We start from the raw sequence: 27,065 nt of genomic DNA on the forward strand, positions 1-27,065 counted from the left end.
TGTTTTGTTTTAAACAGAAATCACTTCTTTCACTAGAATGTAAGTGGCGTGAAGCCAGGGAAACTGCTTTGTTTGCGGCTTTACTCTCAGCCCCTAGAACAGTGCTGTGGGATGCTGCAGGCTTTCAGTAGTTTTACCGAATAAATCTGTTAATTAGCTGCCATGTGGTTCAGTGTAAAGTACTCTTTGGTTCAGTATTGACCACTTTCCTTTATTCAGCAAATACCTATTAAGCATGCATAGATCGTGTACCTTATTGGGCTCCTGGGACTACAGAGTTGTGGTAGACATCAGTTCTGCCCCTCGAAGAAGACAGTATTAAATACTGATTAAGACCAGGCTTTGGTGTTCAAGTCTAAGCCCTGCTATTTTGTAGATTACGGCCTTTGCAAGTTAAGGTCTCCGATCCTTTAGTTTTATACTTAAAAGATGGGGATAGTAGTATCTACTATATAGAATTATTATTAGGAATAAATAAATGAATAAAGAAAGCATTTAGTACAATGCTTCGCATATAATATGTATGCTCAGATATTAGTGCTTTTTAAAATTTTTTTTTATTTTAGCTGGCTACTCTCCCATTTACTGGGGAAGAATCACTGACTTAGTGTTCTTCATATCACAAATGGTTCCTTATGAGAAGTGCAGATGAGTGCTGGTCTGCTCTTCTTTTGTAGGAACGTATGGTGGAAACTGCTGTACATTTTGTCATCCGCTGCGTGAGGTGGACATTCAGATGTGCCTCAGTTTTAGATCCAGACTTTGGCTTCTTGGACTTTGGCAGTTAGATTTACCTAGAACTTACTAAGAACTCTCAAATCTTTGACCTCCAGCCCCTGTTTTCATGATGTAGGTTTGGAGAGACAATTGAGAATTTTTATTTCTGGCATGTGTTCCTGGTGTTCACAGTCCTTGGACCACACTTAGAGTAAGACTTTTCTAGACTTATGCTAATACAGTAGCCACTAGCCACATGTGGCTGTTGAGTACTTGAAATGTGGTTAGTTCAAAATAAGATATGCTTTGAGTGTAAAATACACAGGATTTTGAAGACTTAGTGTAAAAAAAGCACAGAATATCTAAATTAGTTTTTTCAAAATATTGATTATATGTTGAAATGATAATATTTTGGATATGTTGAGTTAAATATGATATAATCTCAAAAATAATTCCACATCTTTTCACTTCTTAACATGGTTGCTAGAAAATGTAAAATTGCATACATGGCTTGCTTTTGTGGCTTGCATTGGATTTCTCCTAGACAGAAAAACATACTGCCTGTCTCCTTAAAATACCTGTTAGGGCCCCCGTAAAGTCAATTGCTCTCAGGTAGCCTGTCTTTGAAATCATACATGACCAACAAGCCCTCTAAATTGAGTGCAAACCCATTTACTTGTTTTCAACTGATAATGAACACAGACACTTAAATTGTTGAGGAAACACCCAGTTAGGGAGGCGGTTTACAAGGTATCTTCCTCAGTTCTAAAATACAGACAAGAACAGACTACCAATTTAAAATCTCCACCTCCACCTCCATTGCTAATTGCTAGTATTTTGTCTGATTCCAGTTATTGTGTCCTAGCCCTGTTTACTAAAGTAAACAGGGCTTTACTTACATAGGCTTTAGAATGGTTAGTTTTCCTTGATAAGTTTCGTATTTTAGGTCATTTCTTGTTGAGTCAGCCTTTGGGACCTTCCATTTTCATTAGTTATTGCAATTACAATTCTTAGGAAGTGTTTGCTTTGGCTATGTTTATGGATTAATGACCTTCAGACTTTAACTATCTGGAACACTTTTCAGTTTTAGATACAACTACAATCACAGGGCTAATTCTCAGTCACTTCTGCACTGAGGTTTATTTTCTGTCCATTTTTAGCTTTTAATTTTAATCTTATATACTTCAATATGTGTATTGTGAACAATTATATATACCTGGGTAAGTATAGAATTGTATACTCTTTCGGGGGGCATTTAGAAACAATGCTAGAGAATTCAGTAAATTGCTAAATGAATTTTTAGAATGGCTTCAGATAACTTGGTATAGGATTAGATGATCCAACTTTTAAGATCCTTTCTAACTCAGGGCTTATATTTTTATATTATATTTTATATTTGTTGATTTAGTTCATTTTCCCCCCACAGTATTTCTTGAATATACATTCATCTTTTAACTTATAAAAATGTTTTGGACACATATTTTTGGTGGCATATAAGATGATGTTCTGAGGTACTTAGCAATGAGTCAAAGAACTTTTTCATTTTTCTTCCTTTTGATCTTAACTAGGGATAAAGGGGCTAATTCTTTTATAACACTTATTAATCTTTTAAAAACAAGGCAGAAGGGGGGGCATCTGAGTGGCTCATTCGGTTAAGCATCTGCCTTTGGCTCAGATTGTGATCCTAGGGTCCTGGGATCAAGCCCCGCATCAGGCTCCTGCTCAACAGGGAGCCTACCTCTCCCTCTGCCTGCCGCTCCCCCTGCTTGTGCGCTCTCTCTGACAAATAAATAAAATCTTAAAAAAAAAAAAAAAGAGTACATACCTCAATATCATAAAAACAATCTATGAAAAACCCACAGCGAATATCATTCTCAATGGGGAAAAACTGAGAGCTTTTCCCCTAAGGTCAGGAACACGCAGGGATATCCACTATCACCACAGTACTAGAAGTCCTAGCCTTAGCAGTCGGACAACAAAAAGAAATAAAAGGCATCCGAATTGGCAGAGAAGAAGTCAAACTCTTACTCTTTGCAGATGATATGATACTTTATGTGGAAAACCCAAAAAACTCCACCCCAAAACTGCTGGAACTCATACAGGAATTCAGTAAAGTGGCAGGATATAAAATCAATGCAGAGAAGTCAGTGGCATTTTTATACACCAGCAACAGGACAGAAGAAAGAGAAATTAAGGAGTTGATCCTGTTTACAGTTGCACCCCAAACCATAAGATACTAGGAATAAATCTAACCAAAGAGGCATCTTAAGAATCTGTACTCAGAAAACTATAGAATACGCATGAGAGAAATTGTGGAAGACAAAAAGAAATGGAAAAACATTCCATGCTCTTGGATTGGAAGAACAAGTTTTGTGAAAATGTCTATGCTACCTAGAGCAATCTATACGTTTAATCCAATACCTATCAAAATACCATCAACTTTTGTCACAGAAATGGAACAAATAATCCTAAAATTTGTATGGAACCAGAAAAGACCCCGAATAGCGAGAGGAATGTTGAAAAAGAAAAGCAAAGCTGGTGGCATCACAATTGCGGACTTCATGCTGTATTACAAGGCTGTAATCATCAAGGCAGTATGGTACTGGCACAATAACAAATACATAGGTCAATGGAACAGAATAGATAGCCTAGAAATGGAACCTCAACTCTCTGGTCAATTGATCTGCAACAAAGCAGGAAACAATGTCCAGTGGAAAAAAGACAGTCTCTTCAACAAATGGTCTTGGGAAAATTGGACAGCCACACGCAGAAGAATGAAACTAGACCATTTCCTTAGAGCACACACAAAAATAGACTCAAAATGGTTGAAAGACTTAAACGTGAGACAGGAATCCATCAAAATCCTTGAGGAGAACACAGGCAGCAACCTTCGACCTCAGCCACAGCAACTTCTTCCTAGACACATAGCCAAGATAGGGGAAGCAAGGGCAAAAATGAAAGATTGGGACTTCATCAAGTTAAAAAGCTTTTGTACAGCAAAGGAAACAGTCAACAAAACCAAAGACATTGGACAGAATGGGAGAAGATATTTGCAAATGACATATCAGATAAAGGGCTAGAATCCAAAATCTATAAAGAACTTATCAAACTCAACACCCAAAGAACAAATAATCCAATCAAGAAATGGGCAGAAGACATGAACAGACATTTCTGCAAAGAAGACATCGAAATGGCCAACAGACACATGAAAAAGTGCTTAATATTATTCAGCAATATATATAATGGGAAATATAAATCAAAATCACAATGAGATACCACCTCACACCAGTCAAAATGGCTAAAATTAACAAGTCAGGAAATGACATGCTGGCAAGCGTGTGGAGAAAGGGGAACCCTCCTCCACTGTTGGTGGGAATGCAAGCTGGTGCAGCCACTCTGGAAAACAGTATGGAGGTTCCTCAAAAAGTTGAAAATAGAGCTACCCTATGACCCAGAAATTGCACTACTGGGTCTTTACTCCAAGGATAAAAATGTAGTGATCTGAAAGGGCACATGCGCCCCAATGTTTATAGCAGCAATGTGCACAAGAGACAAACTATGGAAAGAGCCTAGATGTCCATCGACAGATGGATAAAGAAGATTTGGTGTACACACACACACACACACACACACACACACTAGAATATTATACAGCCACCAAAAGAAATCTTGCCATATGCAACGACGTGGAGGGAACTAGAGGGTATTATGCTAAGTGAAATAAGTCAATCAGAGAAAGACAATTATATGATCTCACTGATAATGTGGAATTTGAGAAACAAGGTAGAGGATCATAGGGGAAGAGAGGAAAAAATGAAATAAGACAAAACCAGAGAGGGAGATACACCATAAGAGACTCTTAATCTCAGGAAACAAACGAGGGTTGCTGGAGTGGAGGGGTGGGAGGGATGGGGTGGCTGGGTGATGGACACTGGGGAGGGTATGTGCTATGGTGAGCGCTGTGAATTGTGTAAGACTGAAGAATCACAGACCTGTACCCCTGAAACAAATAATACATTATATCTTAAAAAAAAAAAAAAAGAAAGAAAAAAGAAAACATTGTGCTTAGTCTTAGGCACACAGTGATACTCAATTAGAATTAAGTAGTTTTGGTATTTGAGTGTGGATTTCTTGTTCGTTCCCAGTTCACTATTACCTTCTATTTATGGGACAGTGAAGGCAGTTTCCATCAGAAATAAATTGATTTGGGGATGCCTGGGTGGCTCAGTTGGTTAAGCGTCTGCCTTCAGTCCAGGTCACGATCCCAGGGTTCTGGGATCGAGTCCTGCATCGGGCTCCTTGCTCAGCAGGAAGCCTGCTTTTCCCTCTGCCTGTTTCTCCCCCTGCTCGTGCTCTCTCTCTGACAAATAAATAAATAAAAATCTTAAAAAAATGAATTGATTTAAGCAAAAGCGATTTGAATTACCGGAATTTTAAAGTTAGAGTATAGGTGATACATAGTAAAAATAGAAATCCGGTAGAAACGTGCAAGAGTAGGTAAATGATTGAAGGATGGGAGTAATTCAGAACATTGAAGCTTTTTCTCCATTTATGTTATTGTTAGTTTTTTATTTATGTTTATTCACGTATGTTAACTTATCGTTACCAGGTTTCCATGGATCTCAATAGTGCCAGCACTGTTGTTCTTCAGGTCTTAACACAGGCCACCAGTCAGGATACTGCTGTGTTAAAACCAGCAGAGGAGCAGTTGAAACAGTGGGAGACACAGCCAGGTTTCTATTCAGTGTTGTTGGTAAGTTCTGAAATAGTTTACTATTGTTTTTAATAAAATGAGACACTGTTATTTCAGTTGTTCTAAGAATCTACTTGTATTGGTGGTTTACTTTAGTGAAACTGATTAACAGTCATTGCCACTGCCATGTATTAATTCAAGGCATGGCTCTTTTAGGGTGTTGAAATATTTGTTGATTGTTGAATAAATAATTGAGTAGGGTATTGGTAGTTTCTGCTCAAAAGGCAGCACTGTGCCGATATTCTATTCTGCATGTTCATGCTGACCTCAGCCTGTAGGTGGTACACTTTCATGTTTTGTCTTCATTCTTGCCCTACTTAATTTATGTTGTCAGAGTTGTTCACGTCTCTCCATGCACCATCAGTCTGGTCTACCTTGCTCACTGTGTTACTTTAAAGCATCGTTTTCTTCTAAAAATCTCATTTTCTTGACACATTTGTTCTTTCCCTGTATAATAATGGAAAATAGTATAGCAATTAACAATATATGCTTTAACTAAAATTTACTAGGAGTTCAAGGCTTTGGTTAATCAAAATTATTTTCTCGATGCCAGAATAAAAGAATGTCTTTTTGTATTGAGGGTCTTTTTTTTTTTTTTTTTTCTTTTTCTGAGAATTTCAGAACTCTGGTTAGTGTTTGAGATTTGCTTTTGGCAAGGGCAGTGAGGCTACCAGTTGGATCACAAACTTGATCGAGTTTTGGGACTGGGTTGCAAATGCAAAGTAAACCTGTTTACCGTATCTTGTAAAAATAGAAAATTGTAGAGGTTGACGTATGTGTTTTTTATTTCATGGCTAAAATATTTGAATTATTTGGTAAACTTAAGAAGATACTGGTCATGTCTAGGGTCATACTTGATATTCTGAATATAACATGAAATCTGGGTATTTGGCTTAGTAGAAAAAAAGTAAAACAGATTGAGTAAAAAATTTTTTTTCCTTAAAACATTGATTTTTAAAGATACTAAAGAAAATATTCTATCCTTATTGAGATAATCCCAGTATCATGTTTGTAAAATTTGGGTGCAGTATAAATCTCTAGAATATTTCTGAGTGTCTTTATTTTTCATATGCTTATTTAAATGAATATGCTGTATAATTTGTCTTGTGTTTTTTCAGGCCAAAATATAAAACACTTCGATGTTTCTTACTTTGGTTACTCCTGGACCTTAAAAAAACCAATAGGCTTTTAACTATTGACTTTTTGTGCAATGTATGAATTATTAATAATACTAAGTGCCTAAGCCTTTTGTTTTTATATTTATTACCTCTACTTTTCTTAGAGGGGTAGTAAAATTGCTTTAGATGGAGTAGATTGTATTTATAATAGATGCCTTTACCTAAGGTAAAGGCAGGAATTTTTAATTTTTCCCCTACTCACTGTCTTGGCACTTTTAATCTGTTGTAGCCTTAGCTGTTCTTTCTACTTTAGAGGTCCTGAATTTGTGTATTTGATCCTCAAATTTGTGTTCCAGTCCTGTTGTTCAAAATACTTAAGGACTATTTCTACTTGGATTCACACCTGCAGCTTGACTTTCCTTGGTTACCTGAGTGCAGCCGGGACAGGCTGATATCCACCATCTTTCCACAGCATTCCCACATTACCTCCATTCGTTCATTTGCTCCATGGATATTTATGACTCAGTCTATTGTGGAAGGTCGACATGTTAAGTGTTAAAATCGAATGTGATTAATATGGTGGGAGAAGTTCATTTTTTGGAAAGATGACTCAAAAGAAGGTCTCTGACTTAGTTGTCAGGGGTGTTAAGGATTAAGTGGGCATTACACAACTATCCTTGTAATCTTTTTTTTTTTTCTTATGTACACGATTTTCTAAAAATGGAATTATAGTATACATGCCTGTTTTTGATAGCTTACACGTGGTGTTTTTCTGTAGTAAGGAACATATATCTACATCATTGCTTTTGATTTTGAGGTTGTCCCACACAAGGTTGTGTTTAAGAGGTCACCTCTGGGGATTTGAGTTGTTTTTGGTCTGAGGTGTAGTGCAGTTTAAGTCAGTCAGCATATTCCTGCGTTTGCCCTATGTACCCACTATTCTAGGTACGTTTTTTTTTTTTTTTTTTAAGGAAATAAAACACTTTAATTCTGTCTTTGTCATGTTTTAAATTACAGTATTAATATTTTTTTATTTTTATTTCCATATACAAATGTTATAAATTTGTGATAATGTTAATAAATTTTTGGTAAAAATGTGTAAAGGTTACAGAACAGTTGTAATTTTCACCTTGACGATTAAGATGTTCTTGCGTGTTTAGCTCACACAGTCATTTCTGTGATCTCCCACTGCTCTGAAAAAATAAGGACTGCCTGTATTCGGGTTAATGTTCTGCTGTCAGACTTATTTGTAAGCATAATTGTTTTGATGAGGATACTTGGAAATAGTTCATTTCATAGCATGTGCTAAGAACCCAGGGGCGTTGAGTCCTTAGAATCTTTGAATATATGCTTTGATGCGTCTGTTGCTTTTTAATTGAGAAGGTTTTTATTTCAGTGTTTGTATGTGTGTAGGTTGTGATACACGGTTAGGTTTGTTTCTGAGTTTAATTTTTTATTCAGAAAATTTTCAAACATACCTAAAGGTAGACTAGTTTAGTGAGTCACAGATATTTATTACTCAGCTTAAAGAATTAACATACTTCTACCAGGTATGCTTTCTTATATGAATTGTGGAGCTATAGATATTTGGAACATGTCTCTGTAGCGATAAAATTTGAGTGAAACATTTCAAGTATTATCTGTACTTTATTATGGGTATAATAATTTTACTTTAACTAATGACATACTCATTTTAATACTGTGTTTTTTATTTACAGAATATTTTCACAAACCACACTCTGGATATAAATGTAAGGTGGCTTGCCGTGCTGTATTTTAAGAATGGAATTGATCGTTATTGGAGACGTGTAGCGCCTCAGTAAGTTCTGTCACTCTTCCTTTCCCAGCGTAATCCTTTTCAGATTCAGGGACATAGAAGAACGTTCCTATTAATCTTTATTCTTCACGTGGCAGAATGCATGTGTGCTTATTTCAGCACACGTACTAAAATTGGAACAGTGCAGGGAAGGTTAGCACGGTCCCTGTGTAGGATGACATTCGCGTTCGTGAAGAGTGTGATATTTAAAAGAAAATGTGTTAACTACCGAAGAAGTAAAATGTTCTGCATACGTCATTGTTCATATTGCTTTTCTCCCTGAGTTTTTTTTTATCTGGGGAGGGATGTTGTGAATTTCTTGTCCTCTGCTTTTGAGGATATCTAATACTATGGGCACAAAACAAATGCTGAGTGAATGAGTCATGTTGAAAAAGTCTTTTTTTTTTTTTTTTTTTAAGAGAAGTATGAGGTTAGTTAGGATTTTGAAAAAAAGTCATTGAGAAGAAAACCCCAGGTCATTTCTGAGCCAGCTGGATGTTAATTTCCAAGTCTTCTGCATAATTTCCTTTGTGGGAGGAATGGGGTAGTAGACATTTGTAATCTCATCAGATTTGGTTATAATTGCTCCGTAGATGGTTAAGCAAACAGATTTCTCTTAATAGTTAGTTACATGTTATGTGGTTGATGGAAATGCAGTGTAGACATGACTCTGGATTTTGTTTGATAGAACGTAGTGAACTTTGCCAAAGAAGTAACATGGTCTTTGTTCTCCAGCAGATGGCACTGTAGCTCTTTATGTTCTTACATTCCTAAGTCCTTTAAAAACCATAAACCTGTCTGGGGACTTCAAGATGCATATAAAATATGCCCTTGAATAATATCAGAAGCAACTAGAATATTTTAAGGCTGCACTTAGGATACTGTAATGTAAAGCAAACCCTTTGTCTTATTTTAGAATTCATAATTTTGAGAGAAATGAAGTATTTAGTCATGAGAAATTGTGTGTAACCGAGTTCCTGGAGCCATTGCAGCAGTGCGTACTCCTCTCCTGCTGTGTCTAGTTAAATTTTAGGTGGCTCCCAAAGTGCATTTCGTCTTGCAGTTATATGGAGAATATGGTGATAAATGACAGCTTTGGAAGGGAGACATTGATGTTCCTAATTAATCCTAATTAATTAGATACTATACAGTTTCTACTTGGAGTATAATCTGACTTCATCTAATGATAGTATGTGCATGAAATTAAAGGTGCACTATTAGCTGTGTTTTCTAGGTTAATAGCTTGTTTCTTTAACATCTATATATTTTCTTGCATATTCACTCTCTATTTTGGTAGCTAGTCATTGTATTATATTCTCTTAGTTAAAGTTATAAAAACTCTTGAACCTGGCTTCCTGGCATAGAGGAAAACTTGAATTTCAAACTTGAAGCAAAAAAATTTAGTAGAAAGCATGATTTCACGGGTTTGGTAATAGAAGGGAGCTATCGAAGTTGGAAAGTACAGCACAGTCATAAAAGCACTAAAGAGATCCTTTCTCATGGGAAAGCACAGACTTGCCTTAGGCATGCATTCTTTTCCCCTGAATGTTTATCTTAATCTTGTTTGCTCGTTTGTTTACTCACCTTGAATAAATCACTGTTAAGGTTTAAAGAAACTTTTATGGAAGTATAATATAGAACATAACTGAAAAAGTGCATAAATGGTAGGTACAGTTAGAATGTTGGTAATGTGACCACATCCATGTAACTACCCCTCGGGCTAGGTGGAACATGACTAGTGCCCGAGAAGCCTCCTGCCTGCCCCTCACAGCCACCTATCCACCCCCTCTCCAGCAGCATTTGACATCTCTCACCCTAGATTAGCTTAACCTGTTTCTGAACTTCATACAAATGGAAGGCTTATAGTATATGTTGTTTTGTGTCTGACTTTTATTCATTATTACACTTGTGAGATTGATCCATGTAGTTGCATGAAAAGCTCACTCTTAGGTAGGAGTAAAACATTTCATTTTAGGAACATCCCATATCTATTCGTTCTACTGCTGATGGGCATTAAGGTTGTTCCTAGTTTTTGGCTATTAAAAATAATGCTTCTTTGAAAACTCTTTTGCATGTCATATGACACATAAGTGTGCACTTTATTGTCACGTATGGTCAGATGCTGGGTTCAGCTTTAGTAGATACTGTCACTTGGTTTTCACAGTATTAGTACTAGTGTACACTTAACCAGCAGCGTATCAGTGGTGGCATTCGTTCCACATTCTCACAGCATGCTTGCTCTTAGCTGTCATTTAGGTAGCTTTTCCATTTTTCTAATGAACAATGAGTACCTTTTTTATACACTAATTAGTCATTCGGATATCCTGTTTTATGACGGGCCTGCCATTTGTACATTAAAAAATGGGCTACTTTATTGATTTGTGGGACTTTGTATATATTTTGGACTTAGGTCCTTTGCTGAAAATACGTATTGAAAATATTTCCTTGTGCTTTGTCATGTGCCTTTCAGTTTCTTACGTTTTTTGTTGAAGAGAAGTTCTTAATTTTAATGAGGCTCAGTTTAGCTAGTTTTATATTTAATTCTTTGGGGGGCCCATTTACAAAAATTTTGCTCCTTCCAAGATTACGAAAATAATCTCTGTTTTCTTCTAGAAGCTTTGTTTCATGTTTCACAGTTCTGTGTGTTATCTGTCTGCAGGTGACTTCTTTGTAAGGTGTGTATGCGAAGGAGGGGCAGCCGCAGGTATTCTTGCCCCGTCCCATTTCAGTGGTTCCCTTGTTAGAAATCAGGCTTTGCAGCTGTAATGATCTGGTTTTGGATTCTCTGTTTTGTCCTTTGGCCTTTCTGTCTTTGCTTTAGTTGTTATATTTCATAAGTCTTGTTGTACTTTCTATTACTTTTTTGGAATTAATTTGCTGTTTTCTAGTTTTTTGAAATGGAAGCATAGATAATTGATTTTTACTTCTTATACATGCATTTAAAACTGTAGGGCTTTTCTTGTAATCTTAGCTTTAATTCAGTTTTATTACCATTCAGTTAAAAACTATTTAAAAATTCCTCCTGTGATTTCTTTTTAGACCCATGGGTTAATTAGAAGTATATTGCTTAATTTCTGGCATGTGGGGCTTTTTAGTTTTTTTTTTTTTTTTGTTACTGATTTCATCCTTTGAAATGTGCTGTCTTGTTTAGTAATCTCAGCATATGGTATTTTGGTAAATGTTTTATGTGCCCTTGAGAGGAATTTGTGTTTTGCTGTTGTGGATTGTAATGTTTGATATATGTGATTTAGGTCACATTTATCATTTATGCTACTCACGCCTTCTATATCCTTGCTGATTTTGTTGCTACATTTTTCATCATTTTCTGAGAGAGGTAGGTTAATCTCTAGGTATGATTATGGACTTGGCTATTCTTTACATTCTGTTTTTGCTGTCTGTGTATTGAGGCTATATTATTCAGGTCATAAAGGTTAAGTAAGGGTCATTATGTTTTTGTGGAATTGACCTTGTCCTTATTATGAAACGTTCCTCTTTATTTCTAGTAATGTGTTTCGGCTTCCAGTTTGTCTAATTTTAATACAGGCACATCAACCATCTTATGGTTGCATGGTATATCTTGTTCTGCTTTTTTCTTTCACTATTTCTTTGTTTTTCTATTTAAAATGTCCCTGGTATACAAAGCAGCAAGTAGTTGGGTTTTGTTTTTTATCAAATTAGATAAATGTCATCTTTTAATTTTAGTATTATGTTGATTTACATTTGTTGTAATTAAAGATAAAGTTGGGGTTAAAGCCATCATCCGCTATTTGTTTTCCATTTGATATTTTCCCCCTTTTTTCTTTCTTGCCCTCCTTTGGATTATTCAGGAAATTTAGTGTTACTCACTATTTTTTCCCTGAGGTTATTAGGACACTTTTTTTACCCAACTGATTTTTCTTGAGCTTATAATACGCATCCTCTACTTATTATAGCTTATCTTTATATTAGTAGTTTACTTTTTCTAGGTAATGTAACCTTATACTTTGACTCCATTTATGCTTTCCTGTCTTTTATTTTTGTTGTGGTTGAATACTTTAATTCTACATATATTCTAAACTCCACGACATACTATTTTATATTGTTTTGCCAGTAGTATTCCTTTTTAAAAAAAAATTAATTCCAGTATAGTTAAAGTACAGTGTTACGTTACTTTCAGGTGTATGTATAATATAGTGATTCAACAATTCTGTACTCAGTGCTCATCATGATAAGTGTACTCTTAATCCCCTTCACCTTAATCATATCACCCATTCCCCACCCTTCTCCCTTCTAGGAACCCCAGTTTGTTTTCTTTTTTTTTTTTTTTTAAAGATTTTATTTATTAATTTGACATAGAGAGACAGCCAGTGAGAGGGAACACAAGCAGGGGGAGTGGGAGAGGAAGAAGCAGGCTCATAGCGGAGGAGCCTGATGTGGGCCTCGATCCCAGAACGCTGGGATCACGCCCTGAGCCGAAGGCAGACGCTTAATGACTGCGCCACCCAGGCACCCCCCCAGTTTGTTTTCTATAGTTAAGACTGTTCCTTGGTTTGTCTCTCTTGTTCTTTGTTTTCTTTCTTCAATTACACATATGAGTAAAATCATGTGGTATTTGTCTTTCTCAGAATGGCTAATTTGGCTTAGCATTATACTCTCTGGATTCATCCATGTTGTTGCAAATGTCAAGATTTCTTTCTTTTGTTATGGCTGAGTAGTATTCTTGTTTCCGTGTGTGTGTGTGTGTGTGTGTGTGTGTGTGTGTGTGTGTACACATACCACATCTTTATCCAGTCATTTGTCAGTAGACACTTGGGCTGCTTCTATAATTTACTATTGTAAAGAATGCAGTAAACATAGGGATGCAAATAACTTCGAATTAGTGTCTCTGTAGTCTTTGTGTAAATAAGCAGTGGCAGAATTACTGCATCATATGGTAATTCTGTGTTTATTTTTTTGTGGAGACACCATACTGTTTTCTATAGTGTCTGCCCCAGTTTGCATTCCCACCAACAGTGCACGAGGGTTCCTTTTTCTCCATATTCTAGCCCAGACTTGTTTCCTGTCTTTTTGATTTTAACCATTCTGACACCTATGAGAGGTGAAATCTCATTGTGGTTTTGATTTGCATTTTTCTGATGGTTAGGGATATTGAGCATCTTTTCATGAGTCTGTTGGCCATCCGTATGTCTGCTTTGGAGAAATGTCTTTTCATGTCTTTTGCCCATGTTTTGATTGGATTATTTGGGGGTTTTTATGTGTGAAGTTGTATAAGTATTTTATAGATTTTTTTTAATTTTTTTTATTTTTTTTAAAGATTTTATTTATTTGACAGGATAGAGACAGCCAGCGAGAGGGAACACAACCAGGGCGAGTGGGAGAGGAAGAAGCAGGCTCCCAGCAGAAGAGCCTGATGTGGGGCTCGATCCCAGATCGCCGGGATCACGCCCTGAGCCGAAGTCAGACGCTTAACCGCTGTGCCACCCAGGCACCCCAAGATTTTAAATACTAACCCTTTATCAGATATATCCTTTCTCAATATCTTCTCCCATTCAGAAGGTTGTCTTTTAGTTTTATTAATTGCTTTCTTTGCTCTGCAGGAGCTTTTTATTTTGTTGTCATCCCAGTAGTTTGTTTTTGTTTACCTTTACTCAGGAGGAATATCTAGGAAAATTTTGCTATGCCAAGTGTCAGAGAAATTACTGCCTGTGCTCTGTTGTGGGATTTTTGTGGTTTCAGGTCTCACATTTAGGTCTTTAAACCATTTTGAGTTTATTTTTGTGGATGGTGTAAGAAAGTGGTCCAGTTTCATTCTTTTGCATATAGTTGTCCAGTTTTCCCAGCACTATTTGTTGAAAATACTTTTTCCCATTGCACATTCGTGCCTCCTTTGTCAAAGATTAATTGACTATATAATTGTGGGTTTATTTCTGAGCTCTCTTTTCTGTTCCATTTGTCTGTTGATCTGTGTGTCTGTTTTTGTACCATTATCATATTGGTTTGATTAATAGAGCTTTGTAGTGTATCTTGAAATCTGTGATTGTGATGCCTCCAGTTTTGTCCTTCTTTTTCATGTATTGCTTAGGCAACTTAGAATCTTTTATGGTTCAGTACAGATTTTAGGATTATTTGTTCTAGGTCTGTGAAAAATGCTGTTGGTATTTTGATAGGGATTGCATTCAGTCTGTAGATTGCTTTGTTGCTTTGGGTAGTATGGACATTTTGAGAATATTTGTTCTCCCAATCCGTGAACGTGGAATATCTTTCCATTTCCTTGTGTCCCCTTCAATTTCTTTCATCATCGTTTTATAATTTTCATAGTACAGGTCTTTCATCTCCTTGGCTAAATTTATTCCTAGGTATTTTTATTATTTTTGGTGCAGTTGTAAATGGGATTTTTAAAATTTCTCTTTCTACTCCTCATTATTATTTTGTAGAAATAGACCAGATTTCTGTATATTGATTTTGTATCCTGTGACTTTACTGAATTTGTTTGAGTTCTAGTAGTTTTTTGGTGGAGTCTTTAGTGTTTTCTATGTATAGTATCATGTCATCTCCAAATAGTGAAAGTTTTACTTCCTTACCAATTTGCAGGTCTTTTATTTCTTTCTCTTGGCTGGTTGTTATGGCTAGGTCTTCCCGTACTGTGTTGAATAACACTGGTGAGAGTGGACATCCTTATCTTGTTCCTTGATCTTAGGGGGAAAGCTTTCAGTTTTTCGCCATTGAAGATGATATTAGCTGTGGGTTTTTCATAGATGGCCTTCATTATGTTGAGGTATGTTCCTTCTGAACCTATTTTGTTGAGGGTTTTTATCACAAATGGGTGTTGTACTTTGACAGGTGCTTCTGCATTTCCTGAAAGGATCATACGATTTTTATCCTTTCTCTTATTGATATCATATATCATGTTGCTTGATTTGTGAATACTAAAGCACCCTTGTATCCCAGGAATAGATCTCACTTGATTGTGGCAAATGAATTTTTACTGTATGGTTAGATTTGATATGCTAATATTCTGTTGAGGCTTTTGAGTCTATGTTCATCAGAGATTTTGGCCCGTAGTTCTCTTTTTTTTTTTTGTAGTATCTTTATTTGGTTTTGGTATTAGGGTAATGCTGGCCTCATGGAATGAATTGGGAAGCTTCCCTTCTCTATCTTTTGGAATAGTTTGAGAAGAATGGGTATTGACTTTTCTTTAAGTGTTTGATAGAATTTGCCTATGAAGCCATCTGATCCTAAACTTTGGCTTGTAGGGAGTTTTTTGATTACTGATTCAATTTCATTCCTGGTAATCAGTCTTTAAAAAATTTTATATTTCTTCCTGATTCAGTTTTGGGAAGTTATATGTTTCTAGGAATTTATCCATTTTTTTCTAAGTTGTCCATTTTGTTGGCATTTAATTTTTCATAATATTGTTTTATAATATTTTGTATTTCTGTGGTGTTGGTTATTCTTGTTTATTTCTGAGTTTGAGTCCTCTCTTTTTTTCTGGTCTGGCTAAAGGTTTTTCAGTTTTGTTGATCTTTTCAAAGAACCACCTCCTGGCTTCATTGATGTGTTTATTGTTTTTATAATTTCTATTTCATTTACTTCTGCTCCAATCTTTATTATTTCCTTCCTTCTACTGGTTGGGTTTTGTTTGTTTTCCAGCTCTTTTAGATGTAAGGTTAGGTTGCTTATTTGAGACTTTTCCGGCTTCTTGATGTAGGCCTGTGTGACTATAAACTTCCCTCTTCATCCCAAAGGTTTTGGGCCATTGTGTTTTCATTTTCATGTCTATGTACTTTTTTATTTCCTCTTTGATTTCTTGGTTGACCCATTCATTGTTTAGTAGTATGTTATTTAATGTCCCTGTATTTGTGTTCTTTCTAGATTTAATTGAGATTGATTTCTAGTTTCATAATGTTGTGCTCAGAAAGGATGCCTGTATGACTTCAGTCTTTTTGAATTTGTTGAGGCTTGTTTTGTGGCCTAGTAGGTGATCTGTTCTAGAGATCATGTTCCATGTGCACTTGAAAAGAATGTATATTCTGCTGCTTTAGGATGGAATGTTCTGAATATATTTATTAGGTGTACTTGGTCCAGTGTCTCATACAGAGTCACTGTTTCCTTGTTGATTTTCTGTTTGGATGATCTGTCCATTGATGTAAGTGGAGTGTTAAAGTCCCTTACTGTTAATTGTATTACTGTCAGTTACTTCCTTTATGTTAGTTATTAGCTGCTTTAAGTATTTGGGTGCTCCCATGTTGGGGGCATAAATATTTACAATTGTTAAATCTTTTTTTTTTTTATTTTGTTTATTTATTTGAGAGAGAGAGCACATGTGAGAGGGCACGAGAGAGAGCATGAGAGAGACAGAATGAGCTGTGACAGAGGAAGAGGGAGAGAGAGAAGCAGACTCCCCGCTGAGCAGGGAGCCCAGTGCGGGGCTCGATCCCAGAACCCCAATACAATGACCTGAGCTCAAGGCAGACGCTTAACTAACTGAGCCACCAGAGTGCCCCTTTGTTATATCTTCTTGTTGGATTGTTCACTTTATGATTGTAAAGTGTCTTTCTTTGTCTCTTATTACAGGGTGTGATTTAGAGTCTGGTCTGATGAGAAGTATTGCTACCCCAGCTTTCTTTTGACAACCATTTGCCTGATAAATGCTTTTCCTTCCCTTTACTTTCAATCTACATGTATCTTCAGGTCTGAAATGAGTTTCTGGAAGGCAGCATGTAGATGGGTCTTACTTTTTTATCTGTTCTGTCACCCCATGTCTTTTGATTGTGGAATGTTTAGTATGTTTGCATTTAAAGTAATTATTGATAGGTATGTACTTATTACCATTTTGTCACTTGTTTGGTGGTTGTTTTTGTAGTTCTTCTCTATTCCTTTCTTCTCTTCTTTCTTTCATGGTTTGCTGCCTTTCTTTAGTGATATACTTGTTTCTTGCTCTTTATTTTTTGCGTATCTGTTACCATTTTTTGATTTGTGGTTACCATTAGATTTATATATGACATCTTTTGCATATAGCAGTCTACCTTAAGTTGATGGTTGGTTAAGTTTGAACCCATTCTTTTTTTTTTTTTTTTTTTTTTTTTTTAAGATTTTATTTATTCATTTGAGAGAGAGACAGCCATCGAGAGAGGGAACACAAGCAGGGGGAGTGGGAGAGGAAGAAGCAGGCTTCCAGCAGAGGAGCCTGACGTGGGGCTCGATCCCATAACACCAGGATCACGCCCTGAGCCGAAGGCAGACGCTTAACGACTGAGCCACCCAGGCGCCCCTGAACCCATTCTTGATTTACTACTCCCCTCTCCAGGTTTTAGGTATATGGTATCCTGTTACATCCTTTTATTTTGTGAGTCCCTTTACTGATATTTATAGATATACTTAATTTTACTGCTTTTATCTGTTGTACTTTTCTTACTCCGACTTAGGGTCTTTCTTTTTTACTCAAGGAGTCCCCTTTAATATTTCTTGTAGGACTGGTTTAGTGGCCATGAATTCCTTTAACTTTTGTTTGTCTGGGATACTTTTTAATCTCTCCTTATTCGGAGTGACAGCCTTACTGGATAGAGTGTTCTTGGATGCATTTTTTTTTCCTTTCAGCGTTTTGAATATATCATGCCTCTTTCTCTGACCTGCAGAGTTTCTGCTGGAAAATCCCCTGATTTATAGCCTTGTGGGGTTTCCCTTGTATGTAACTGCTTTCTTATTTCTTGCTGATTTTAAAGATCTCTCATCACTGCTTTTTGCCATTTCAATTACCATTTGTTCTGGCTTGGACCTCTGGGTTGTTTGTTTTGGGAGCCCTTGGTGCCTCCTGGATTTGGATATCTCTTTCCCTAGATTTGGGAAGTTTTCAGCTGTTTCTTCTTCAAATACATTTTCTGCCCCCTTTTCTCTCTCTTCTCTTCTCTGTCTGGGATCCCTATAATGTGAATATTACTATGCTTGCTGGTGTCAGTGAATTCCCTTAGTCATTTTCATTTTTAATTTTTTTTCTCTCTCCTGTTCACCTTGATTGCTTTTCATTACTCTTTTCCGGGTTGCTGCTCCATTCTTCTGCTCCTCTAGTCTACTATTTATTCCATCTAGTGAATTTTTACTTTGATTTATTGAGTTCTTCATCTCTGATTGGTTCTTTTTTATGTTTTCTGTCTCTTTGTTAAGAGTCTCACTGAAATCCTCCACTCTTCTCAAAGTCCAGTGAGTAACTGTGATCATTACTTTAAGTTGTCTATCAGGCATATTACTTATCCCCATTTTGTTTAGCTTGCTTGCTCTGATTTTGCCCTATTCTTTTCATTTGGGACACACTCTTCCATCTTCTCATTTTGTCTAACTTTCCGTGTCTCTTTCTGTGTTTTAGGAAAGTCAGCCACCCCTTTTGCTTTTGAAAGTAGTAGCCTTTTGAAGAAGAGATCCTGTATTGCGCTTTAGTACAATTTCTTGTTCACCAGAACCTGGCGCCTGAGTGGTGTCTCTGATGTGTGTTGCATGCACTCTGCTGTTGTGACTGAGCCATGTTTGCCTCCAGTTCAGTCATTTGTGCTGTTTCTGTTTGTATGTTGTGGACAGGGTTTGGTATCTTTGTCTTTAGTGGGCCAGTATGGGGCTGCCTTGGGCTTGAGTTGAGGTAGACCAGGTGCTTGTCAAAGATGCGGTAGCACCAAACTTTAGGACATTCTTCCTGGGTTTCCTCTGAGAAGCTTTCTTCGCTGGGTGGGTCCTATAGTCAGAGCAGAAGTCTGCCCCCAGTCTAGTGCTGCACTGCGTTCAGACTGGTGTGTGTGATTATCTTCTCCTCTACCTGGGGGAGGAGTCTCTTTGTTCTAGTTCTGTGCAAAATGTTGTCGGGATTTTGATAAGAAGTGCATTCTATGTGTAGATTGCTTTGGGTAGTATGGACATTTTAAGAATATTCTTCGAATCCGTGAGCATGGGATGTCTTTCTGTTTCTTTGTGTCATCTTGAATTTCTTTCATCAGTGTTTTATAGTTTTCGAAGTACTGGTCTTTCACCTCTTTGATTAAGTTTACTTCTAGATGTCTTATTGTTTGGGGAGCGGTTGTACATGGGATTGTTTTCTTAATTTCTCTTTCTGCTACTTTGTTCTTGGTGTGTAAAAATGCAACAGATTTCTGTATGTTGATTTTGTATTCCGTGATCTTACTGAATTCATTTATCACTTCTAGTAGTTTTTTGGATGAGCTTTTGGGTTTTCTATATATAATATTATGTCATCTGCAAATTGAAAGTTTTACCTCTTCTTTACCAATTCGGATGCCTTTTATAATTTTGTGTTTCTGATTGTCGTAGGTAGGACTTCCAGTACTGTGTTGAATAAAAGTGGTAAGAGTGGACATTCATGTCTTGTTTCTGACTTTAGAGGAAAAGCTGTTAATTTTTCTCCATTGACGACGATGTTAGTTGTGGGTTTTTCATAGATGGCTTTTATTTTGTTGAGGTATGTTCTCTCTGAATCTGTTTTGTTGAAGGTTGTTGTCATGAATGAATGTTGTACTTCATCAGCTGGTTTTCCTGCATCTATTGAAATGATCATAGGGTTTTTATCCTTTCTCCTAGTGAAGTGATGTATTGCATTGATTGATTTGTGAATATAGAGCCACTCTGGCAACCCAGGGATAAATCCTACTTGATTGTGGTGAATGATTATCTTAATGTATTATTAATTTTGCTAGTGTTTTATTGAAAATTTTTGCATCTGTGTTCATCGGGGATATTGGCCTGTAGTTCTCTTTTTTTGTAGTGTCTTTACCTGGTTTTGTTATCAAACGAATTCTGGCCTCATAGAATGAATTTGGAAGTTTTTCTTCCTTTTCTGTTTTTTAGAATAGTTTGAGAAAATAGATATTAATTCTTTTTTAAATCTTTGGTTGAATTTGCCTATGAAGCCATCTGGTCCTGGCCTTCGTTGGGAGTTTTTTTAATTACTGACTCGATTTCTAGGCTGCTTGTTGGTCTGTTCACATTTTGTATTTCCTCCTTTTCAGTTTTGGTACTTTCTATATTTCTAGGAATTTATCCATTTCTTCTATGTTGTCCAATTTTGAGGATAACTTTTTATAATATTCTCTTATGATTGTGTTTCTGTGGGTGGATTGTTACTGCTTTTCTCTCATTTGTGATTTTATTTATTTGAGTCCTTTCTCTCTTTTTCTTGATAATTCTGGCTAGAGGTTTATCAGTTTTATTAATTTTTTTCCAAAGAACCAGCTCCTGGTTTCATTGATCTGTTCATTTTTTTTTTTCTTTTTTAGTTTCTGTATCAGTTATTTCTGCTCTAATCTTAATCATTTCCTTCTTTCTGCTAGTTTTAGGTTTTACGTGTTCTTTTTCTAGCTCCTTAGGTTTAAGGTTAAGTTGTTTATCTGAGATTTTTCTTGCTTCTTGAGGTAGATGTGTATTGCTATAAACTTCACTCTTAGAACCACTTTTGCTGTATCCCAGAGGTTTTGGACCATCATGTTTTCATTTTCATTTGTTTCCATGTACTTTATTTCTTCTTCTATTTCCGGGTTGAGTCATTCATTATTCAGTACTATGTTATTTAACCTCCATGAAAACCTCCATGGTCTTTCCAGATTTTTTCTTGTGATTGACTTCTAGTTTCGTATCATTATGTTCAGATAATAGGTATGATTGCAGTCTTCTTGAATTTGTTGAGGTTTGTTTTGTGGACTAATATGTGATCTATTCTGGAGAATGTCCTTGTGCACTTGAAAAGAATGTGTATTCTCTTGTTTTAAAGATTATTTATTTATTTGAGAGTGAGAGTGAGAGAGCAAGGGGAGTGGCAGAGGGAGAAGCAGGCTCCTTGTAGAGCAGGGAGCCCGATGTGGGTCTCGATCCCAGGACTCTGGTATCGTGACCTGAGCCAAAGGCAGACACTTAACCAACTGAGCCACCCAGGTGCCCCATATTCTCGTTTCAAGATAGAATGTTCTGAGTATATCTGTTAAATCCTTCTGTTCCAGTGTGTCATTCAAAGCCATTGTTTCCTTGCTGATGTTCTGTTAAGATGGTCTATCCGTTGATGTAAATAGGATATTAAAGTCCCTTACTACTGTATTATTACCTATTAGTTCCTTTATGTTTGTTACTAACTTCTATGTATTTAGGTGCTTGTATGTTGGGTGCATAAATATTTGCAATTGTTATATGTCTTGTTTGATTGTCCCCTTTATTATTATATAGTGTCCTTTGTCTCTTGGTTCATTTTTTGTTTTAAAGTTTATTTTGTCTGATAAAAGTATTGCTACTCTGGCTTTCTTTTGACATCCATTTGTATGATAGAGCTTTCTCCATCCTTTCACTTTCAGTGGTGGGAGTCCATCTGGAGTAGTTCTGGGCCCTTTTGGGACTGCTTGCCCACTGCTAGGATTGTGGCACTGCTTTGGATGGGCTTCAGCCAAGTGCATTTTGGAGGGGCAAGATAGGTCAATATGAGTGTGGGGCATGCTGTTAGCAGGCTAGGTGGGGAGTGTTGGTGCTGACTGGTTCCAGCCATTTGTCTGCTTATCTAGGCTGGGGTTGAGAGGGGAATGGCACCTGTCAGCTCTTTTGTTTTCAGAGAAGTCTCCCAAAGTTCCCTGCCTCTCCAGCACAGGCTCTGTGATGAGTAAACAAAAATCTCTTTCCCATGCACTGTAGATGTTTTCCAAACTGCTGCTTCTATGCTGTATCTCAACAGGGCTATTTGTTGTGCTTTGTCTTTAAGGGCAGGGACTCCCATCTTCCCAGCTTTCCCAGGGCCCGGCCCACTGATTTTTAATGTTCCAGGTGGTAAGCCCCAGTAATCCTTAGGCCTCATTGGTTTTCAAAGCCAAAAGTTATAGGGATTGGTCCTCCCTGTGTGTGTCTCCCATGCCTGGGGTGCCTGGTATGGCGGTTTGCTCCTCTTCCCTCTCTGCACCAGTCTCATCCCTCCTTCCCTTGAACAGTCTTGCAGGTCCGTTTTGCTCCTAACCGTGTCTTTGCCCTTCCTACCCTCTTGAGTATTGCCTGTTCTCTACATTTAGCTGTGGAGAGTCTGTTCTGCCGGTCTTTGGGTTGTGTTCTGTGTTACTTACACAGATGTGGGTGTTACTTAGTTGTATGCATGGGAAGGTAAGCTTAGGATCCTCCTGCTCTGCCATCTTCCCTTGAGAAGCCAGTAGGAGTATTCCTTTAAATTTCTTTCTAGAGTTCTTCATTTCTTTCATTGGTATTGGGTTTCCATCTGGATCCATTTGTTTTCTGCAAAAGAATTGCCTTTAGTATTTTTTTGATGCACATCTGTCAGTGGACACCCTTGAAACTAGAAGTCCATTTTTTCTGTCCCTTTCTTTCCCTCTCTTCTTTCTTTTTCTCCCCCCCACCCTTTTTTTTAAAGTAAGTTCTACACCCATTGTGGGGCTTGAACGCATGACCCAGAGATGAAGAGTCATATGTTCTACTGACTGAGCCAGCCAGGTCCTCCTAGACGTCTATTTTTTTAATTATATTTTAATCTGGATATTTTCTGCTGACGTTTTTTCAAGTTCATTACCTACATTTTGCCTTTTTTTTTTTTTTTCTTCTTAAATCAGTTCTAGGATTTCCCTTTGGTATTTTTTAAAAAATGAATTCCACCTCTGTGGTGAAATACTGTAGTTTTCATCTATTTTCTTGAACATAACCATAATTTTTTAAAGTGTGATTTTGATAACTACAATGTGTATATCTCCTGTTTCTATTCGTGTTTTGATTTTAACCATTTTTATCTGGTTTGTATTGTGCCTGATAAGTTTTGACTCAATGCTAAACATTGTTTAGGGAAAATTGGAGAGGCTTGTTTTTGTTTTTTTTTTTTTGTTTTTTGTTTTTTTTTTAACCAGGGAGAATTTAATTTTTTCCAGGCAAGCAAAAAGAATATGACTTGAGCCTTGGTTTAGTTGTGGGTGGTCTCTTTCTGGTTTACTCTTAATCCCAATTTTTAGCCTTCTTGGAGTTTCAGCTGCAAGCTTTGGGTATTTACCAAAGTCTTGCCTTGTTGGTTGGCCCTGAGCTTCAGTTTTTGTCCTTCCAGCCCTGAGACCTGGTGAAATCTCTTTCTTGTTTATTAGTCTTGTAGCTGCTGCTGTCACCTTGATTTCTTGTGGGCAGATACCTCGAGGGGGAAATGTACTGGTTCAGCAGTTCCCTTCCCTTCTTTCTAAGACCCCTTTCTCTCAAGTCCTGGCTGCCTACATTGTTTTTTGATGCTGCATTAGTTTTTTAGGTCTGCCATCACTAACTACCAGATGCTGGGTAGCTTAGAACAGTAGAATTGTATTCTCCCACAGTTGAGAAGTCTAGAAGGCTTAAATAAAGATGCTTGTCAGGGTTTTGCACATTCTTAAGGTCCTAGATTTTAAACTAGTGGATTTCTAAGAAGTCTTTCATCCCAGATATCCTCTGATTCCTGATCCTCCGTAGGATAACCTTACTCAGATTTTATAAAAGAAGTCAGTGGAAGACTAATACATACTCATACACATTTCTTTTAACAACCATTGATTTTTTTTTTAAGGCAACTGTTTTTGTATCAATAAAAGCACATGTCAAAATATCACATTTCTTACTCTGGATTTTTCTTGTTTCCTACTGTTTACTGTTTTGTGCTTCATATTTATTCAGTTGTGAAGGAGTTTTAGGCTTATGAATTACTTGATATGCCAGTATTATAAGTAATGGAAATAATTCTGTTTATTTACCAGAATTAATCAGAACCCCTTGTTTGAAAGGCTTTTTATTGTTAAAATTCAAAACAGTGTTTACCCATGTTTATTGTTAGGTAGCATTCTTTTGCATAATAAATAAATATTTTTACAGTGCTCTCTCAGAGGAGGAGAAATCTACTTTGCGTGCAGGGCTAATCACCAACTTCAATGAACCAGTAAACCAGGTTAGTGAGAAAACGAATGCTAAATATTCTTTCTCTTGCCTTACTTTTTACTTCTTTCCCTAACTAATTTTGTTTTTTGGCATTAAAAATGAAATTTTATAATGTCCATTTGTGTGGCTTATGGATTTTAAGTTCTGGGATTCAGTTTGAGCTGTTAAGAATTTTGGTTGTATTTCGCTATTATTTTAAAATTCAGAAGTCATTTTAAGATACACACTATTGGAAGCAAGTCTCTCTATTACTTATAGTCTTAGAAATTAATTTTAATGGTTTATGTTATTCATAAATAACTATTTTTTTAAACTACAGGATGTCTTCTCTATTTCCTTCATCCATCACATTTTCAGTTCTCACTGTGTACTCTAAGGGGATTAGATAATAGAGTACACAGTTCAATTTTTTTCTTTCCTGTAGAGCAAGATTTTTCTTAAAAGAACAAGTTTTGCTTATGGTTACAAAAATTCTTAGATTTTTACAAGATACTATTTATTACACTTAATTACTTTAATTTGAATATTTAAAAAGCATTCTATCTTTGATATTTACTGTGTTAACAATTAAAACAAACTTAAAAATAGTAATTGAGGGGCGCCTGGGTGGCACAGTGGTTAAGCGTCTGCCTTCGGCTCAGGGCGTGATCCCGGCGTTATGGGATCAAGCCCCACGTCAGGCTCCTCTGCTATGAGCCTGCTTCTTCCTCTCCCACTCCCTCTGCTTGTGTTCCCTCTCTCGCTGGCTGTCTCTATCTCTGTCAAATAAATAAATAAATAAAATCTTTAAAAAAAATAGTAATTGAAAATAATAAAGCCATTAATTGTTAATAGAATTTTAAAAAATGAACCATAGCTCTTTCCCCAAATATTTAGTGAGAAGAGTAGCTATGTTGTGCTTTTTGTATATAGCCACAGTGTCTGGCTATCTAAAAGAAGACATCTGGATTTTGATATTTGCTTCATTTACTCTGTTGGAATATATTATTTTGGGAGAAGTTACATGAAGAAAATCTAGCTTCACATTGATGAATGAGGGAAAGGGAAGATCTCGCAGACCCTTGGAAAGTTCTTAGCCCTGTCCTCTCTTCAGAGGATTCATAGACCATACTTTGTGAATCACTGTCTTCAGTAAGCAGTTTTCAGTGAAATTTTATTCACTTTTGTCAAATGCCTAACTAGCCAAAAGGTAATTTTCAACTGTGAATGCATTCCTTATCTGTTGATTTGATTACATATGTGTACTTCTGATGATTAATTTTTTTTTCCCCTTTAGATTGCAACTCAGATTGCAGTGCTGATTGCCAAAGTTGCTCGATTGGACTGTCCTAGACAGTGGCCTGAACTGATTCCCACTCTTATAGAATCTGTGAAAGTCCAAGATGATCTTCGACAGCACAGAGCATTACTTACCTTCTATCATGTTACCAAGACTCTGGCTTCCAAACGTCTGGCTGCTGATAGGAAACTGTTTTATGATGTAAGTGATTTTACATAGTTAAATTTGATAAGGAAAACTGCTACTGGCATAAAATATCTGTTGTTTTACCCCTCTAAATATTTTAATCAAAGACTCTGAGTTCTTTGCAGTGGACTGAAAAGCTTCAGAATAATAGATAACTTCTGAAAGATTTTAAACTGGATAGTGATATAATAAGTAAGATTGCGTAGTTGCCAGTAAGCAGGGATTGGTTGGTAGAGAATGGTCTGAAGGCAGAGCCTGTTTTGAGGCTTTTGAGGTTCAGATGGAAAAAGAAGCTGTGATAAAGAGAACATTTATGAAGGATAGAGTTGCAATACAGACAGTTAAAATGGACATTCCTGGGTAACTGATGCATGTAGGGCAGATGTAGGGAAGGAGTCTGACATAACTGGTGGGTGAGAGTACTTTATTGGGTGTTTTAGCACCATTTGTTGAAAAGACTTTGCTTTTTTCATTCACTTGCTTTGACATTTTTGTATTTGATTATTTTCACCTTATTAAAATAATGATTTCCATATTATTCAACCTAATGTTTTGGACTGTACCATGTAACACTGGTGAGTCTCGAAGTATTTTTAACAGTGTTCTTGTTTGCCTTTGTCATCCTCACTTTGAGGATATAATTTGGGAATCTGCATTTCTAACAGGTTTCCCAGGTAATTCTCATATATACCAAAGCTTAAGCCAGAATCACATTAGGTTCTCTACCTTGAACCCAGTTGGTTTAAATAGCAAATATTAGGCCAACGATGTTGAGTGTAAGAGAATTTTATTTTTGTTGAAGGTTGCTTTTCAAATCCTTGTTGCTTTTGCTCGATATCGAACTGGGGTTTAAGAAATGGACTGTTTAGTCTCTCAGGACTTTCTGTGAATTTCTTGCTGATTTCGCTTGACTTTATCTCCTTCTTACACTCTTCCACTTACTTTTATATTGGCTCTTTTCCCAAGTCAAATGTCTAGAAGGTTGAGGGTTGCAATTATTTTATGAAAGAGTACCCTTCCCTAGAAGTCTGAGTTCATAGTTCAGCTTTCTCAAGTTGTACTCTCCTAATGTGTTGCTTTAGTTTTCAGGTATAATTTATATTTAGCCTAAGCAGTTTTTATGAATCGTATCTAATCAGAGGCTGTACTCTGGGTAGCTTATTTGAGTTGGCTTTGTGAGCCCTTCAACTTTCTTGGTCAGTTTTCCTGTAGTACGAGGAGGCTGTTTCCTCTCTGCACACTGTAAAATATAGATCTTTCTAGCATCTTGTACGTCCTTCAGGCATAGTATTTATTCCATAGTGCTGA

The 27,065-nt window shown here is 36.6% G+C and overlaps 1 protein-coding gene and 1 non-coding gene across 11 annotated transcripts in view; both read left to right on the top strand.

The window, feature by feature from the left end:
- Window positions 1–27,065, top strand: part of IPO11 (importin 11) — a 210,538-nt gene that overhangs the window by 28,039 nt on the left and 155,434 nt on the right. For all 10 annotated transcript variants that reach the window (XM_026498905.4, XM_026498899.4, XM_057307430.1 and 7 more), the window contains 4 exons: window positions 5,327–5,470; window positions 8,307–8,407; window positions 24,230–24,302; window positions 25,569–25,772. In XM_026498905.4, coding sequence (XP_026354690.1) covers window positions 5,333–5,470; window positions 8,307–8,407; window positions 24,230–24,302; window positions 25,569–25,772 — 516 coding nt within the window. In that variant the 5' untranslated portion in view covers window positions 5,327–5,332. The remainder of the gene's footprint in view (window positions 1–5,326; window positions 5,471–8,306; window positions 8,408–24,229; window positions 24,303–25,568; window positions 25,773–27,065) is intronic.
- Window positions 8,512–8,614, top strand: LOC113255414 (U6 spliceosomal RNA). The gene has a single exon (XR_003316293.1). It is a non-coding gene; the product is annotated as a U6 spliceosomal RNA (small nuclear RNA).

Source organism: Ursus arctos, unplaced genomic scaffold (genome assembly GCF_023065955.2).
Source record: "Ursus arctos isolate Adak ecotype North America unplaced genomic scaffold, UrsArc2.0 scaffold_5, whole genome shotgun sequence".
In the NCBI taxonomy this organism is placed as follows: Eukaryota; Metazoa; Chordata; class Mammalia; order Carnivora; family Ursidae; genus Ursus; species Ursus arctos.